The 13,244-nt window shown below is 48.2% G+C and overlaps 2 protein-coding genes across 7 annotated transcripts in view; both read left to right on the top strand.

Annotated features, from left to right (window-relative positions):
* Positions 1 to 69: 69 nt before the first annotated feature.
* Positions 70 to 4,705, top strand: LOC120457205 (leucine-zipper-like transcriptional regulator 1 homolog). The gene is made up of 6 exons (XM_039644571.1): positions 70 to 974; positions 1,043 to 2,461; positions 2,541 to 2,716; positions 2,772 to 2,950; positions 3,064 to 4,069; positions 4,129 to 4,705. The coding sequence occupies exons 1-5, from the start codon at positions 199 to 201 to the stop codon at positions 3,466 to 3,468; spliced, it is 2,955 nt and encodes a 984-aa protein (XP_039500505.1). The 5' UTR covers positions 70 to 198; the 3' UTR covers positions 3,469 to 4,069; positions 4,129 to 4,705.
* Positions 4,706 to 5,063: 358 nt separating this feature from the next.
* The window catches only part of LOC120457202 (uncharacterized protein CG43867), a 103,611-nt gene continuing 95,430 nt past the window's right edge, over positions 5,064 to 13,244 (top strand). For 4 of the 6 annotated variants that reach the window (XM_039644565.2, XM_039644563.2, XM_039644564.2 and 1 more), the window contains exon 1: positions 5,065 to 5,085. The gene's annotated coding sequence lies outside the window, so the exon portion shown is untranslated. Of the gene's footprint in view, positions 5,086 to 13,244 lie in introns of all 6 variants that reach the window. The other 2 variants (XM_039644558.2, XM_039644557.2) reach the window with 1 other exon arrangement.

Raw genomic sequence — 13,244 nt, 5'->3', positions numbered from 1 at the left:
ACTGCTTGGTAATATACCGAATAGTGTTAAATATACCAAAGCCCGAGGATATACTGTTGCGTTATCGATAGCCGATAACAGCTACGAGTTCAGCTGCAAATGTATACAACTGTATATAAAATCTGCGATTTGTGAAAACCTGACCACGATTGAACTCAACGAGGACGACGGAGGATCCTTCCGGCGTGTGATGAATTAATGCTAAAGTCGATCAGCGGAGGCGTTGGCGTGGCATCCACGGAAAGAGGCGGTGGCGGAGGCGGCGGAGGAGGTGGAGCAGGAGGAGCAGGAGGAAGCGCCTCTGGAAGCAGGAGCACCAGCGGAAGCGGAAGCGGGCGCGCTAGTTGTGGGCTGGGCTCCAGTTCCATTTCCAGTGGCTTGAGCGCGGTGTGCGGATTTGTGACCGGGGCCGGTGGCGGAGGTGGATTTGAGCGGGATCGCGACAGGGACAGAGAGAGAGACAGAGGATTGGCCAACAGCAGTGGAGGCAGCACTCCTGCCGGAATTCTCTATTGCCCCGCGTGTGTGGCAGCTGCCAATCAGCAGAATCCCAGCCAGAATTCGAGTCCCCACCACGAGGGTTTCTTCTCGCGCAGCTCCTCCAAGTCGAGCAAACGGAACAAGGCCAGGAAAAGCGCCTCCACCGCCGGCTGCTTGGACGCCCAGCACATACGGGCGAATCTCCGAATGTCCATGTCCAGTTCAATGAGAAGCTCTAGAGGGAATGGCGGTGGCGGAGCGGCCTCCTCCTCCCATCCTCCGGGCAGCAGCTGCAGCAGCGGTCCAGGAGGATCGGGATGCGGGATGGCATACGACGCGGCAAGCAATGCCAGCAGTGGAAGTGGCAGTGGAAGCGGAAAGGCCACTTCCCCGGGCAGCTACAGCTGCAATGCCCTGAACGTAGACTTCACCTCCTACACGGCCACGCATCAGTGGACCAGGATGCTCGAATGCGCCGAGTTCGTGGGCGCCAAGTGAGTGGTGAAGCCATACTGCTGAAAATGTCTGTATTCCCTATCCCTTTCCCTTTCTTCCCACTCAGGCGAAGCAAGCACACAGTGGTGGCCTACAAGGATGCGATGTTCGTATTCGGCGGCGACAACGGCAAGAACATGCTGAATGACCTGATTCGCTTTGGCGTTAAGGACAAGTCGTGGGGCCGCGCATGTGCAACAGGAACTCCGCCTGCTCCGCGATACCATCACTCGGCGGTGGTGGCCGGCAGCTCGATGTTCATCTTTGGGGGCTACACCGGCGACATTCACTCCAACTCGAACTTGACCAACAAGAACGATCTGTTCGAGTACAAGTTCCAGAGCGCCATGTGGGTGGAATGGAAGTTCTCCGGACGCCAGCCGGTTCCGCGATCCGCTCACGGAGCAGCCGTGTACGACAACAAAATGTGGATCTATGCGGGCTACGATGGCAATGCTCGGCTGAACGACATGTGGACGCTCAACCTCACCGGTGAAAATCACCAGTGGGAGGAGGTGGAGCAGCTGGGCGATCGTCCGCCCACCTGCTGCAATTTCCCCGTGGCTGTCGCCAGGGACGCCATGTACGTCTTTTCGGGGCAGAGTGGCCTGCAGATAACCAACTCGCTGTTTGAGTTCCACTTCAAGACGCGCACCTGGCGACGCATCTCCAACGAGCCCGTCTTGCGAGGCGCCACCTCGGCTCCGCCCTCGCGGCGCTATGGCCACACGATGGTGCATCACGATCGGTTCCTGTATGTCTTCGGGGGATCGGCGGACTCGACGCTGCCCAACGACCTGCACTGCTACGACCTGGACTCGCAGGTGTGGTCCGTCATCCTGCCGGAACAGAACTCGGATGTGCCCTCGGGTAGGGTGTTCCACGCCTCGGCCGTCATCTGCGATGCCATGTATATATTCGGCGGAACCGTGGACAATAGTGTGAGGAGAGGCGACACCTACCGCTTCCAGTTCTCCTCGTACCCGAAGTGCACGCTGCGCGATGACTTCGGCAAGTTCTTCCTGGACAAGCAGTTCTGCGACATTCAGTTCATCGTGGGAGCAGAGGAGATTCGCATCCTGGCACACATCGCCTTCGTGGCGGCGCGCTCGAAGTATCTGAGGAACAAGATTTTGGCTGCCCGGGAGGCACGCCAGCAGCAGATGGAGAAGGTCTACGGGGTGGGCCAGGTGGATGCATTGGCTCTGAATACGGGCGCGGGCGGGGACCGCGGACCCATGTTGGAGGTGCGGCTGGCCAACGCCTCGCCCGAGGCCTTTGAAATCATATTGAACTACATCTACACCGATCGCATCGACTTGAAGGACACGTACAGCAAGAACATCATCATTCTGATCACAGATATCTACCAACTTGCCGGTTTGTTCACCATGCCGCGGCTGGCCCACGGCTGTATCCAGTATTTGGACTACAAGATTAACAAGCTCAACGTGCTGGAGGCGCTATACAATGCGGATAAGAGCAAGTGAGAGCATAAATAGTCATTCATTTGGATCATTTGTAAATGAAACTAATTTGATTGGTGTTAACACTCCCCAACACAGCATTAAGATCATTAAGGATCACTGCATGCAGTTCATCATCAAGGAGGAGAACTTCACAGAGGTGGTCATGTCCAGTGAATTCAGCGATTTGGACAAGCCCCTGCTGGTCGAGATCATCCGCAAGCGTCTGCATCCCAGCAAGCTGGTGATAGACACCAGTTATGAAGGCAACATAGGTACGCTTCGTCGGTTGTTGCCAAATTATTAGCTGAAGCAATATTTTCTGAGTAGGAACCACTTTGGAGATCGACCTGTGCGCCTTCTTGGAGTCCACTGGCAACGATTTCTGCGACATCAGCCTCGTGCTGGAAGATCACGTGATTCCAGCTCACAAGTCGGTGCTATCATCGCGATGCACCTACTTTCAGGGAATGTTCAGATCCTTCATGCCACCGGACAACACGGTCAATGTGAGTTGTACAGCAGCCGGTTCTAACTGCTTGTTAGATGGGTGTCGAGAAAATAGTGTTCACCTTTAAATTGTTGTTGTTCCTAAATAACATTCAACTTCGCTTTCACCCAGATCCAAATCGGCGAAATTTCCCCCTCGCTCGAGGCGTTCCACTCCCTGCTGCGCTACATCTACTACGGCGAGACGAAGATGCCGCCGCAGGATGCACTTTATCTCTTCCAGGCGCCGTGCTTCTATGGCCTTGCCAACAATCGACTCCACGCGTTCTGCAAATACTCCCTGGAGCACAACATAACGTTCGAGAACGTGCTGCAGACGCTGGAGGCTTCAGACATCACAAAAATCTATGACATCAAGCTGTACGCTCTCAAGCTTATCGTGAAGGACTTTGCGAAGGTCGCAAGGCTGCCGAAAATAGCCGGCTTGTCGCGCGAACTGTTGCTGGAGATCATACGCGCTGTGGCCGATTCGCACGGCGAGTTTCTCACGCGGATCAATATCAATACAGATATCTGAAAACTGGTGCTGCTCCAGCCGGCATTGCAGTTGTTGCTCGCCTGGTTGCAAATCGGACGTAGCACGTAGTGCGGCAGTAGCGGTTGGCAGCGCCGAATGACATTATCCATTTATCATTATCCGATCCATCTCCATCCATCTGCTCAGCGATCCGCGACAGACCCCGGCCCCATAAAGGTATTGCATCAAAAAGAGAGAGACGACGCGATCGCGACCCATGCAGTAAGCGGATGTATTGCTATTGTTCTTAAGTTGTCTTAAGTAGACGAGCCACCAGCAGGTGTATTAATGCAGTTTGCGTCGCGCATGCTGCCTCATATATATAAGCCTCCTATATGCACACAGTATTAACCAAGAATGCACCTCCAATCGGTTGAAATGAGATCGCATTGGACTCCTCTGTCCCAAAACTATAGGTTTTGTCAAAACATTTGCTCCTCAAACCCAATAGCTGCAGTGTACCAATTGGATTCTCCCTCCTAAGCATCTAGAAGTGCGTTTCATAATCCGACCCAGAGCAAACGAGAGCTACAAACCATATAATTGCAGTCAGACGTTGCTCAGAGAAGTTAAAGGGTCGAATGGACCCTAAATCCACGAGGTGAGTGTGGGTACACTTCAAAAGCACAAATCCTTCACTTCTTTTTTTGTTTTTTTCAGATGTAACGCGCTCTTGCTTAAACGTGATGAAACCCCGACTAGGTCCTTTCAAAGTTGTGTATTTTTCGAGTACACAGATTTGAATACCCTTGCAAAGCTGCTGCTTGAACTATTCGTAATAATATATTTGGCATAGCAGATTACTTGTTTTGCAAGGGTTCCACAGTCTCCGGAGTCCAAGTACAACTTACTAGTTGATATAGATCTAAATCTACTCGTTTTAATCCATATTTATCTATATATATATATGAAAGCAGTACACTGAATGTTCTAAACTAAGGAATCATCAACGCATCGACACATCATCCACGTGAAAATCACCCCGAAAAAGGAACTCAAAGTTAACGTGTTTGCCAAATTTGGATACGATTGTTTGAATTTAATATTTAACATAGAGTTTTTACTGTTTTGCCTTATGATTGATTATGTTTATGACCTTGTGACGCGAAAGTTCTTGCAACTTCGAATATTTGTGTATTTTAATCCTTGTTTCCGAAATTGTGATAAATCAGTTTATTTATGATTGTATTGTGACTATTTTTAAGCAATATTTAAGAATCTTGCGTTTCATTTCGAATATTTTCGTTATAATTTCGTTTTAGTTGCTGTGTGACGAGAATTCAGAATAAACAATATTATTATACACATACGCCGACACTGATGTGTGTGATGTGTGCTAAATGGCAAATCTTTGTGGGTTTACCACGAAACCGAGGCTGAATAATGGAATTCAAGGCAAACAAACTGAGCCAATTGTTTTGGGCTGCGTTTTTCCCAGCTGCTCTGGCATAGATAAATGTATTTCAATGGAATTAAAACAAAACAAAGGCTGCAGCCGCAAGTGGGAGCTGTCAAAGGGGGTGGTGGCGAGAACCCAGGAACCATGGCACCCAGGATGTCGGCCGAAACTGTTGCCAAGGCCAGGACAATGGCAATGACAAGGACTTCAGTTCGGGGGTAAGTCCTGCCCAGGCTCAGGCTCAGGCTCAGGCTCAGAGTCGCTTATCAAATGCAAATTACAAAATCAAATATGCCAACGGCAGGCAGCAGGCTGGAAGGATCTTCTCTTCGAGATGGAAATGCCACTTACAGATACAACTGACAGTAAGCCGAATTGAATTGAATTGCCATGGAGTCAGGGAAAATTATTTGGCCAGCTCCTCTCTCTCTCTCTCGAACTCCTCCTCTCCCCTCTCAGGTGGAGCTCATCCTGCCTCGTGTTGCATATTTATGAGGCCATTAGGGTCCGACGTCCGACGTCCGACTGCGAGTCCTTCGCATCCTTGGCAGCTGTGCAATGGTCAAGGTTTTTCTGCAGATTACTGCAGCCTCGTTGGGGAATTCGTTGTGAATAATCGATTGGCTTAACTTATCCAGCATTTGCATATTTCCCACAACTACGCCTAGTCGATCACTTTGAATGATTGCTGTTCAGTTTGAGTATCTATTTTGGGCACTGCTAAGCCTAAACATTGCTAAATGGGTTCTTGCTCGCTTTGGATTCGATTAACAACGGATTATTGCCTCTATTCATATACTGTAGCTCATAAATACGTCGGGGAAACAAAGTCCTTAACTGAACCCTTCGTTGCCACAACCCCAAGTGAGCAGTAACAAGAGCCGTCGCTTACCGCTTCCCAAACAGAATACCAATTATCCTGTTGGGAACAGAGGTCGAGGTCTTGTGTCCTGCGACCCAGGAACCCGTGCTAAAAGCCAAGCTAAAACTAACCCACCTCCGTGGCCAAACAAGTTTGGAAATGAGGGGCACGAGCTTGAGCATTTCGCTGCCCGCAGCCCGCTGTCAATTTATAAGCTCATATTTTAGGCCAGCAGCAGAGATCCGAGTCAATCGGCAACATAATACATAGTCAACTGTCATGGTGCGGATGTGGAGGGCAAGGATGGAGGCTGGAGGCTGGAGGATGGGGGATGGGCTCGTTTCATGCTTTTTAATATCCGTTTCATGTGGATTTATGCGCATCAAGTTCACGCTGAGCGACGGCACATAAATTTCATGGCAATCGAAGCAGTCAAGACGAAAAAAAAGAGGCGTTCTAGAGACCAGGTGATGGACTTGGAGGTACCCATTGCAGACTACATGTGCTAGGAAGTTCAATAAGAATCCAGGTGACCAGTTTATTTTCTAACTACTCCACACATCACTTGATCGAATTATATATTTTTCGAAGCGTGGCATGAAAAGTGGTTTTTCCAAAGTTTTCCCTGAGTCCAAGACATCCTTTTCGCCTACAAGTGCTGGGAATGGAAAAAAGGAGGACAGAAGGGCCAAAATGGAAACATGAGCCTTCGAAAAGGGTTAACTGAATGTGGGCCTGGAAAACGGACCGATTTCGGGGTTAGCCCCGAAATGGACTTTTGGCATTTTGCAAACTTTTTCTGCATTGCTGCTCATTGAAGTCGACCGCTGTACGCCAGCTTCAATTAATTTATAGCGATAGGGATTTGTATCCCAGTCAGGACAACTGGACCTGGATCTGGATCTGGATCTGGATCCCTATGTCCTGCGTCCTGTGTCCCACGCATAAAGTGTCATTTCAGCGGCTCCGATGCCTAATTAAAACCATCAATTTCGGAGTGAACGCGATTCGAGGGCTTGTGAGTTGGGCAGAGTGCAGTTGCAGCAAAGTTTAATTAAAAATCCCGTATCCTTTATCCCTGTATCCCTGTATCCCTGGAGCAACCCCTCAGCAATTGAAGTTTAATTGCCGCACAGACGCGCAAAGGTGAAAAAGAAGGGGAGTGGACTGGGTTGGGTATGCAAATAAATGGGTGCGCGACCTGATGCTGACTTCATTATCCTGGCGAACTGGTTCAATCGTAAAAGCTATTTTTCTATTGCTGCAACATAGTGTAGCAAGGATACCCTTCCCTCTAAACAGAAGATGCAACTTCTGACACCTCCGGAAACTGATGCCATTCCCGTCCACTGAGCTCAACGTAATTTCGCTTTAAAGGGTTAAAGGGTTCACTTCAATTGCAGGACTCCAAGTGGGCGGTAGGCCTCTCTCTGTGCCTGTGCCTGTGCCCGTAACCTTTGACCTCACCCCTTCCGATATAATCGTCGACGCATAAATCTCAAGACCTGCCCGGCGGCTGCAATTTACGGCACGACCGTAAATTTTTATAAATGTCCTTGTAAATAAACTCGCAAATATGCTGATTTAGCATATTTCTGATATATGTGTGTCCGCATGTGTGTGTGCCTGTGTGGGTGAGGGGGCGTGGCTCCCGCCTGCGGTTTATGCCATGTGCTATGTGCTGTGCTATGTGCTATGTGTGTGGCAGTTTTATTGCGAGGCTTTTTGTTCCCGCTCCTCCAGGGTATCACCTATCACTTGAGGCATATGCGGCTAAACTCTAGGTATGCCTATCAATGCTGAAATGATTTTGGTTTTCTGACAAGCTGGCTGATGATGGTTTTTCTTCGTTGTTCCCCTATGTAGGTTTGCCTACGTTTTCTAGGGTGTTCGAGCAGTCGACCTTTACACATGCTTAGTGGCCCACTGTTTGTTTGTTTTGTGCTTCATTTTACTCTCCTTTGATTTCGTGGGTTTCCCTCAAGGGAGCTGGGAAAAAGTCAAAAACAGAGCAGAGGAAAACGGAGCAAAAAAAGGGAAAAAGAGATAAATAAAAAATGAAAATTTTATGTTGCATTAACTGGCGCTGGCATTGTTGTGCCGCATGAAAAGCATATGTGTAATAAAATTTATGCATATAAACAACCGATGGCAGCCCACAAAAACCAGCAACAAGCAGCACCGACATACAATGAAAAGCGAGTTAAATATTTGATAAAGCAGCCGTGAAGTGAACTTTTATATTTCTGTCTAAATTTGTTGTCCTGGCTGAATGTCTGACTGGCTGACTGGTGGCCCTCCTTCCCGCGGATGTCGCAGGATATCGGATGCGGAGTATTGGGAAGGGACATTTGGGACTGTGGAGCAATTGTGGTCATCCAACTTCAGGATGAGCACTCGAATGAGGAACTGCGTGTTATGTGTAATGAAACGTGTATTTAAACGGGAGCCTTCGCGAATAGGAAGTCGTGTTTTCCCGTGGGATTTTCCCAGCTTCTGCGCGGATATGTGTGCACTTGACATTTTCAATTTGCCGGCAATCAAGCAGCAAAATATGGATTACATTGTTAACGCGTTCGGACTACGCAAAGTTGCATAGTTTCTGCACAGAGAGAAATTTGAATTTGAAAGCAACTACTGCTGGTAGTTCTAGATATTTGATTTTGCTGAATACGCAGCACACAGCCACTTATTTCTCCGTGTGAGCCCGTGATTTGAAGTCGTTCGCCTTTGGACCCGCTCATTTGTCAAAAGCTCCAGCAGGGCGTTATTAATGGAGCGCCGACTGACAGGTACTGCCCCCCTTCTTGGAGCAACGCCTTTCCTCGGTTCTCTGGCCAGGCACAATTGAACGGGATCTCGGGAAATCAGTGCAGGATTGAAAAACAGCAGCCACTACCACTGGCTACTAGCCAACGACTCCGGACTTCACATGCGGCCTTGCATTTTAAGCGCCACTGAGCTGAACTTTCTTGTTTTTGTTTTTTGCGAAGCCCTGAGTTAAAGCTGTGCCAGTTGGTTTTGCGGATGGGCGAACGGGGCGTATGCGTATTGTTTATTTATTCATTATTTCTATTCCATTGTTTTCTTTCGGAGACACTGGCCGGCGGGCCGGTGAAACTTTCCGAAGCCACAACATGTGGCATGTGGCAGAGCAGCAGAGTGGCTGTGGCAGAGTGGCAGGCATTTCCCAGTCCCGCCGGGTATCCGTTTCCCCTCGTGCTCCGCTGAGCACGATTTGGGCACAGAGATTTCGACGTGGCCGATTTGCAGCAGGACTGCTGCAGTTGCACATCGGTTTCTACGCAGGGGAAACTGCATTTCCATGCTGCCATTGTTGCCGCTCGCTTTTCCTGGGCATTGCAGCTTAAAGCGCAAGACGTGCCAGGAGTTTCCGCAATATAATTTCCCATTAGCGCTCCTGACACCCACCCACACACGCGCACTGAGAGAAAAAGCGGAGTTTCTTGTTCCGTGGGACGATCGCTCACTCTTAGCCACACGAAAAGGGGTTTGCAAACATCCGAAACAGATGTAGAGATATCCTTCGCAATGTGAGGCGACGTTTCTCTCTGTGTACGCAGAAAGAAAAACACGAAAACATGCCACTCACCACCCAGCTTGCAGTCGCTGCTGCAACGCAACTTTCCCGTTTGGCTTTTTTCGAATGCTTTGTGGGATAAAGTTGGAGCGAACATATGGCCGACTTCGACTTTGACTATTCATATTTTCACAGTTCCCGAAAAGCCCCTCATGCTTCCTTCCCCGCCCCTCCCCCGCTGGCAGGAGTATGTGTGTGTTTGCATAACAAAACTAACATTTAACAATAACATTTCCAACATTACGATGTCGACGCCAAAACTGAAAGGATAAACATTTCGCAACTCAGTTGGCAGTAGATGGGATGTAGATGGGGTGTAGATGGGGTGTAGATGGGGTCTAGATGGGGTGTAGTTGGGGTGTAGATCCATTCATCCGCCGGATGAGAGATGAGAGATGAGGGATGAGGGATGAGGAGTATGGGACATGGGATGTAGGAAGTGCTGGGTGAATTGCATTCCGGAAGGCATTTCCATTGATGCGAGAAATACGGCTGAGAATACGGCTTTTAATCGAATGCAAACATTCTTAGGTGTTCTCGGTTGAACGTTGTGATTATTTCAGTTCGCTTTTCTACGATTTCTCGGCTCGGCTCAAAAGGCTGGGAAAATCAATTTCATGTGCTACAAGTATAGTTCTCTTCATGGTTCTCAGCCCTGTTTTGCTGTTGTTTGTAAGCCTTGATTATCATATTTCTTTCCGCGCTTCTGAAATTTTCCCTTTCTTGCTTTTCTGACGCTTCCGACATTTTCTTCGCTTACCAAAATGGTTTTCCCTTCTTGTGCGCATTTCGAAATGCATTTTTATATTTCATTTGCCCTGCGGCTGCAACTGCGACTGCGACTGCCTGTGAATAAAGTTTAGCGCAACATTTTTATGCATTTTGATGTCTGCCTTCACTGCCTTCACTTTTGCTTCTGCATGACTGTTTCCATCTGGATACGGTGGCGTATGCGTAATATGCTTTTGATTGGCTTTGAATGGTGTAAAGCATTATTTGGATTGGCATTGCACATCCGTCTGGGGAATGTTTTTCGTTTTCGTTTTCGTTCGCGGCACAAACAATCTTAGATGGGAAAAATCAACTTTGTGCCCTTTGAGTTCGTTGGCTTTGTGGGGCGGCGGTGAAATTATCATCCTGATTGGCATAAAATAGAAATCAAGCAGCATAAACAACTTGAGGGGAATGCATGGAAAAGCTTTTGGTTCCATGGTTCTGTGGCTTGGCCAGATGTGGATGTGGAGCTCTTTAAAACCCAAGTACACTTCATCTACGGTCAGGGGAATAGCTTCAGGAATAACTTCTGGAGTAACCCTTGCCCTTTCCCCGCTCCTCTTGGCTCTTTGCTCGTTGAATGATGCCCTGCCAAAGCGAATGTAATCAACAAATATTTTCATGGCGAAGGACGGACGGAGATGAAAGCAAGAAAGTGGGGAAAAACGGAAAACTCGGCAGAGGGGGGGGGACAGTCATAAAGTGCGCCGTCAACTGTCCACTTTTCGTATGTTTGGTGATTTTTCCGCTTCACTTGGAGAAGGGCGAAGGGGGCGGGGTGGATGGTTGGGGGGTCATCAGCTGCAATAACAAAATGGTTGCGATGCGCCCAGACCTTTGGTCATTGTGGATGTTGTTGGCGCTGGTAATTTATGGAGCAACAAACAACACTGTTGACATTATTGACAACAGACTCTGTTGCTGCATTCGTGGGGGCGGCCAAGCGGCGGGTGGGCGTGGCACTTGAGGAGGGGGCAATGGAGCAATTTGGAGCAGGAAAGAAAAACGCATGAAGTTCTGGAAAACAATCCATTTCGCTTAGAACAATCACTTGCTAACAACTATTGCACGCTTCAAATTTTAAAAACTAATTATTAAAATCAATTCTGCTTCTCTTACTGCGGAATTGAGGATTTTGGAGATCCTAGAGCTGCAAAAATGTGGCAGATATGTTTGCAAACTCCGAATGACACCTGCTACCTAAAAGCGCGCCGCAGCCACGAATTTTGGATGGGAAAAGTTTCGATTGGATTGGTTTGCTGCACGGCTGGCGAGCATAAAATGTTTATGGCCCCTCTTCTAATTAAAAACACACCAGGCGCCCAAGGACGAAGTGTCCTGGCGGCATCGTAAAGAACTCGCAGCGAAATGGCCTCGCGACATATTGAATTAAATATTCAATCATAAGAACAAAAGCCGTGCGAAACTTCCTAGGCGCCTGATGAGGAGCTGTGCTGCTGTGGAGCGCAGGACCTGCCCCATATCCCTATCCCTTATACCCCCCGCTCCCCCCTCCCCACTGCCAGCAGCAGAAGTGACACTTTATGGCAACGACGTCAGCTGAACTTGATAGACAATTTCGAGTGCGTCATAAACATTTACCGTTCGACGTGAGCCTCCATCTCGAGCAGCTCCTTCAGCTCCTCCAGCTCCTTGAGATCCTTGAAATCCCCAGCTCTCCCGAGAGCTCAACATAAATTAACTACTACATGCTGGGCGGAGGCGGAGAGGGGCGTGGCATGGTGTGGCGTTGTCTTGCATCTGACATCCCCTGCAAGCTGACGGAGTGCCCAAATTAAGATGCCACATAGGCAGTCCAATAGAGTGCCAATCGGCTGGCTTTGCAATGTGGCAGGATACACTCCGCTGCCGTGATAGAGATGAGAATGCAAGCTGGCCAAATTGGGGAGACTGCTGCAGTGGCAAGCAGCTTGATGAGCTCGCAATTGTTTGCCGAACGAGTATTCGGGTTAAATAAAGCGAAACAGAAGTAGAGACCGAAACAAGTGCATTGAATAACTTATTGCCAGATGTCACAAGTTGATTGACGTGCTTAATTAAAGGCGTAGATTCCCTGAGATTGCGTAAACTAAACACTTGAGAGTGCACTTCATGAAAGGCTCTTCTATGTCATGTCAGGGCCGAGAAGCATGAAAGCATAAATATTTACTTAAGCCCATTATGCTGCTGATTGATTTGAAATTCATTTCGCAACCATAACGATGTTGTGCACAATATAAGGATATAAGGATATGAGGTGATGGGGAATGAGGAGTTTTGGGGTACATTGAGCTTTAATCTATAACTTGCAGTGCATGTAATTATGTGACGGCATATCTCTTGTGTGCGCCACATAAAGCTAATAAGATTACAAATTATTTCGGCTAATTGGCACCGACATAACATAACTAATAACAGCAGCAGCTGGATGCAAAGCTGTGGGATTTCCTCAGGATTTCCTCAGCCTCACGTAGCACGTAGCAAGTTGCATGTGGCTCGGGGCATTTGCATTGCGCCTAATTGTATGCCATAAAATATTAAATTACATGCCATGCAATGCACAACGTGAACGCCCTGCCTCCTTTCTCCTTTCGCCCGAATTTTCCCCCCTTTCGAAAGGATTTCCCAGCTGCCCTTCCCAACCCCTTGAGTTCGACTTAAGCCTTCGCCTGCCTGCAGCGCAATTCCCTTTGTGGAGAGCCAGGGAAATAGGATTAGTTCTGGGTTCCTAATGGGGAGCGACGTCTATTTATCAGGGATTTAGCTTCGCAGTTGCAGGGGGATAACTTGGGGTCCTGATTCCCACACAGAACGCTTGATCTCTTCCGAGGATGTAATTGGAAATTATCCCAGTTTTTTGGCTCAAAGGGAAGTTTTGGGCTGCAGACTTACGTGCGCTTTGTGGAAGCTATAAAGCAGAATATTAGATATAGATATATTTGATAAAAGGCCTTTTTGAATTGAAATTAATTAGGACACCCATGTCATATATCAAATGTCTACACATCAGTTAGGGTGCACGAATTGCGTGATGCCAAACAGCCAATTATTAAAGTCCATTAAATATGAGTGAAACAAACCTAAAAACTAGTGTTTTAGGGAATACTAGCCGTGCAAAATCAGTTTCATTAGTTCACAGT

Source organism: Drosophila santomea, chromosome X (genome assembly GCF_016746245.2).
Source record: "Drosophila santomea strain STO CAGO 1482 chromosome X, Prin_Dsan_1.1, whole genome shotgun sequence".
NCBI classification, from domain to species: Eukaryota; Metazoa; Arthropoda; class Insecta; order Diptera; family Drosophilidae; genus Drosophila; species Drosophila santomea.
Note: the sequence above shows the minus strand (reverse complement) of the source record. Positions and strands in the feature narration are given on the sequence as shown.

Coding starts and splice junctions, on each gene's coding strand:
- LOC120457205 (XM_039644571.1), top strand. CDS start 199: ATGCTAAAGTCGATCAGCGGAGGCGTTGGCGTGGCATCCACGGAAAGA. Junction 2,462..2,540: donor TACAATGCGGATAAGAGCAA/GTGAGAGCATAA, acceptor TCCCCAACACAG/CATTAAGATCATTAAGGATC. Junction 2,951..3,063: donor CACCGGACAACACGGTCAAT/GTGAGTTGTACA, acceptor GCTTTCACCCAG/ATCCAAATCGGCGAAATTTC.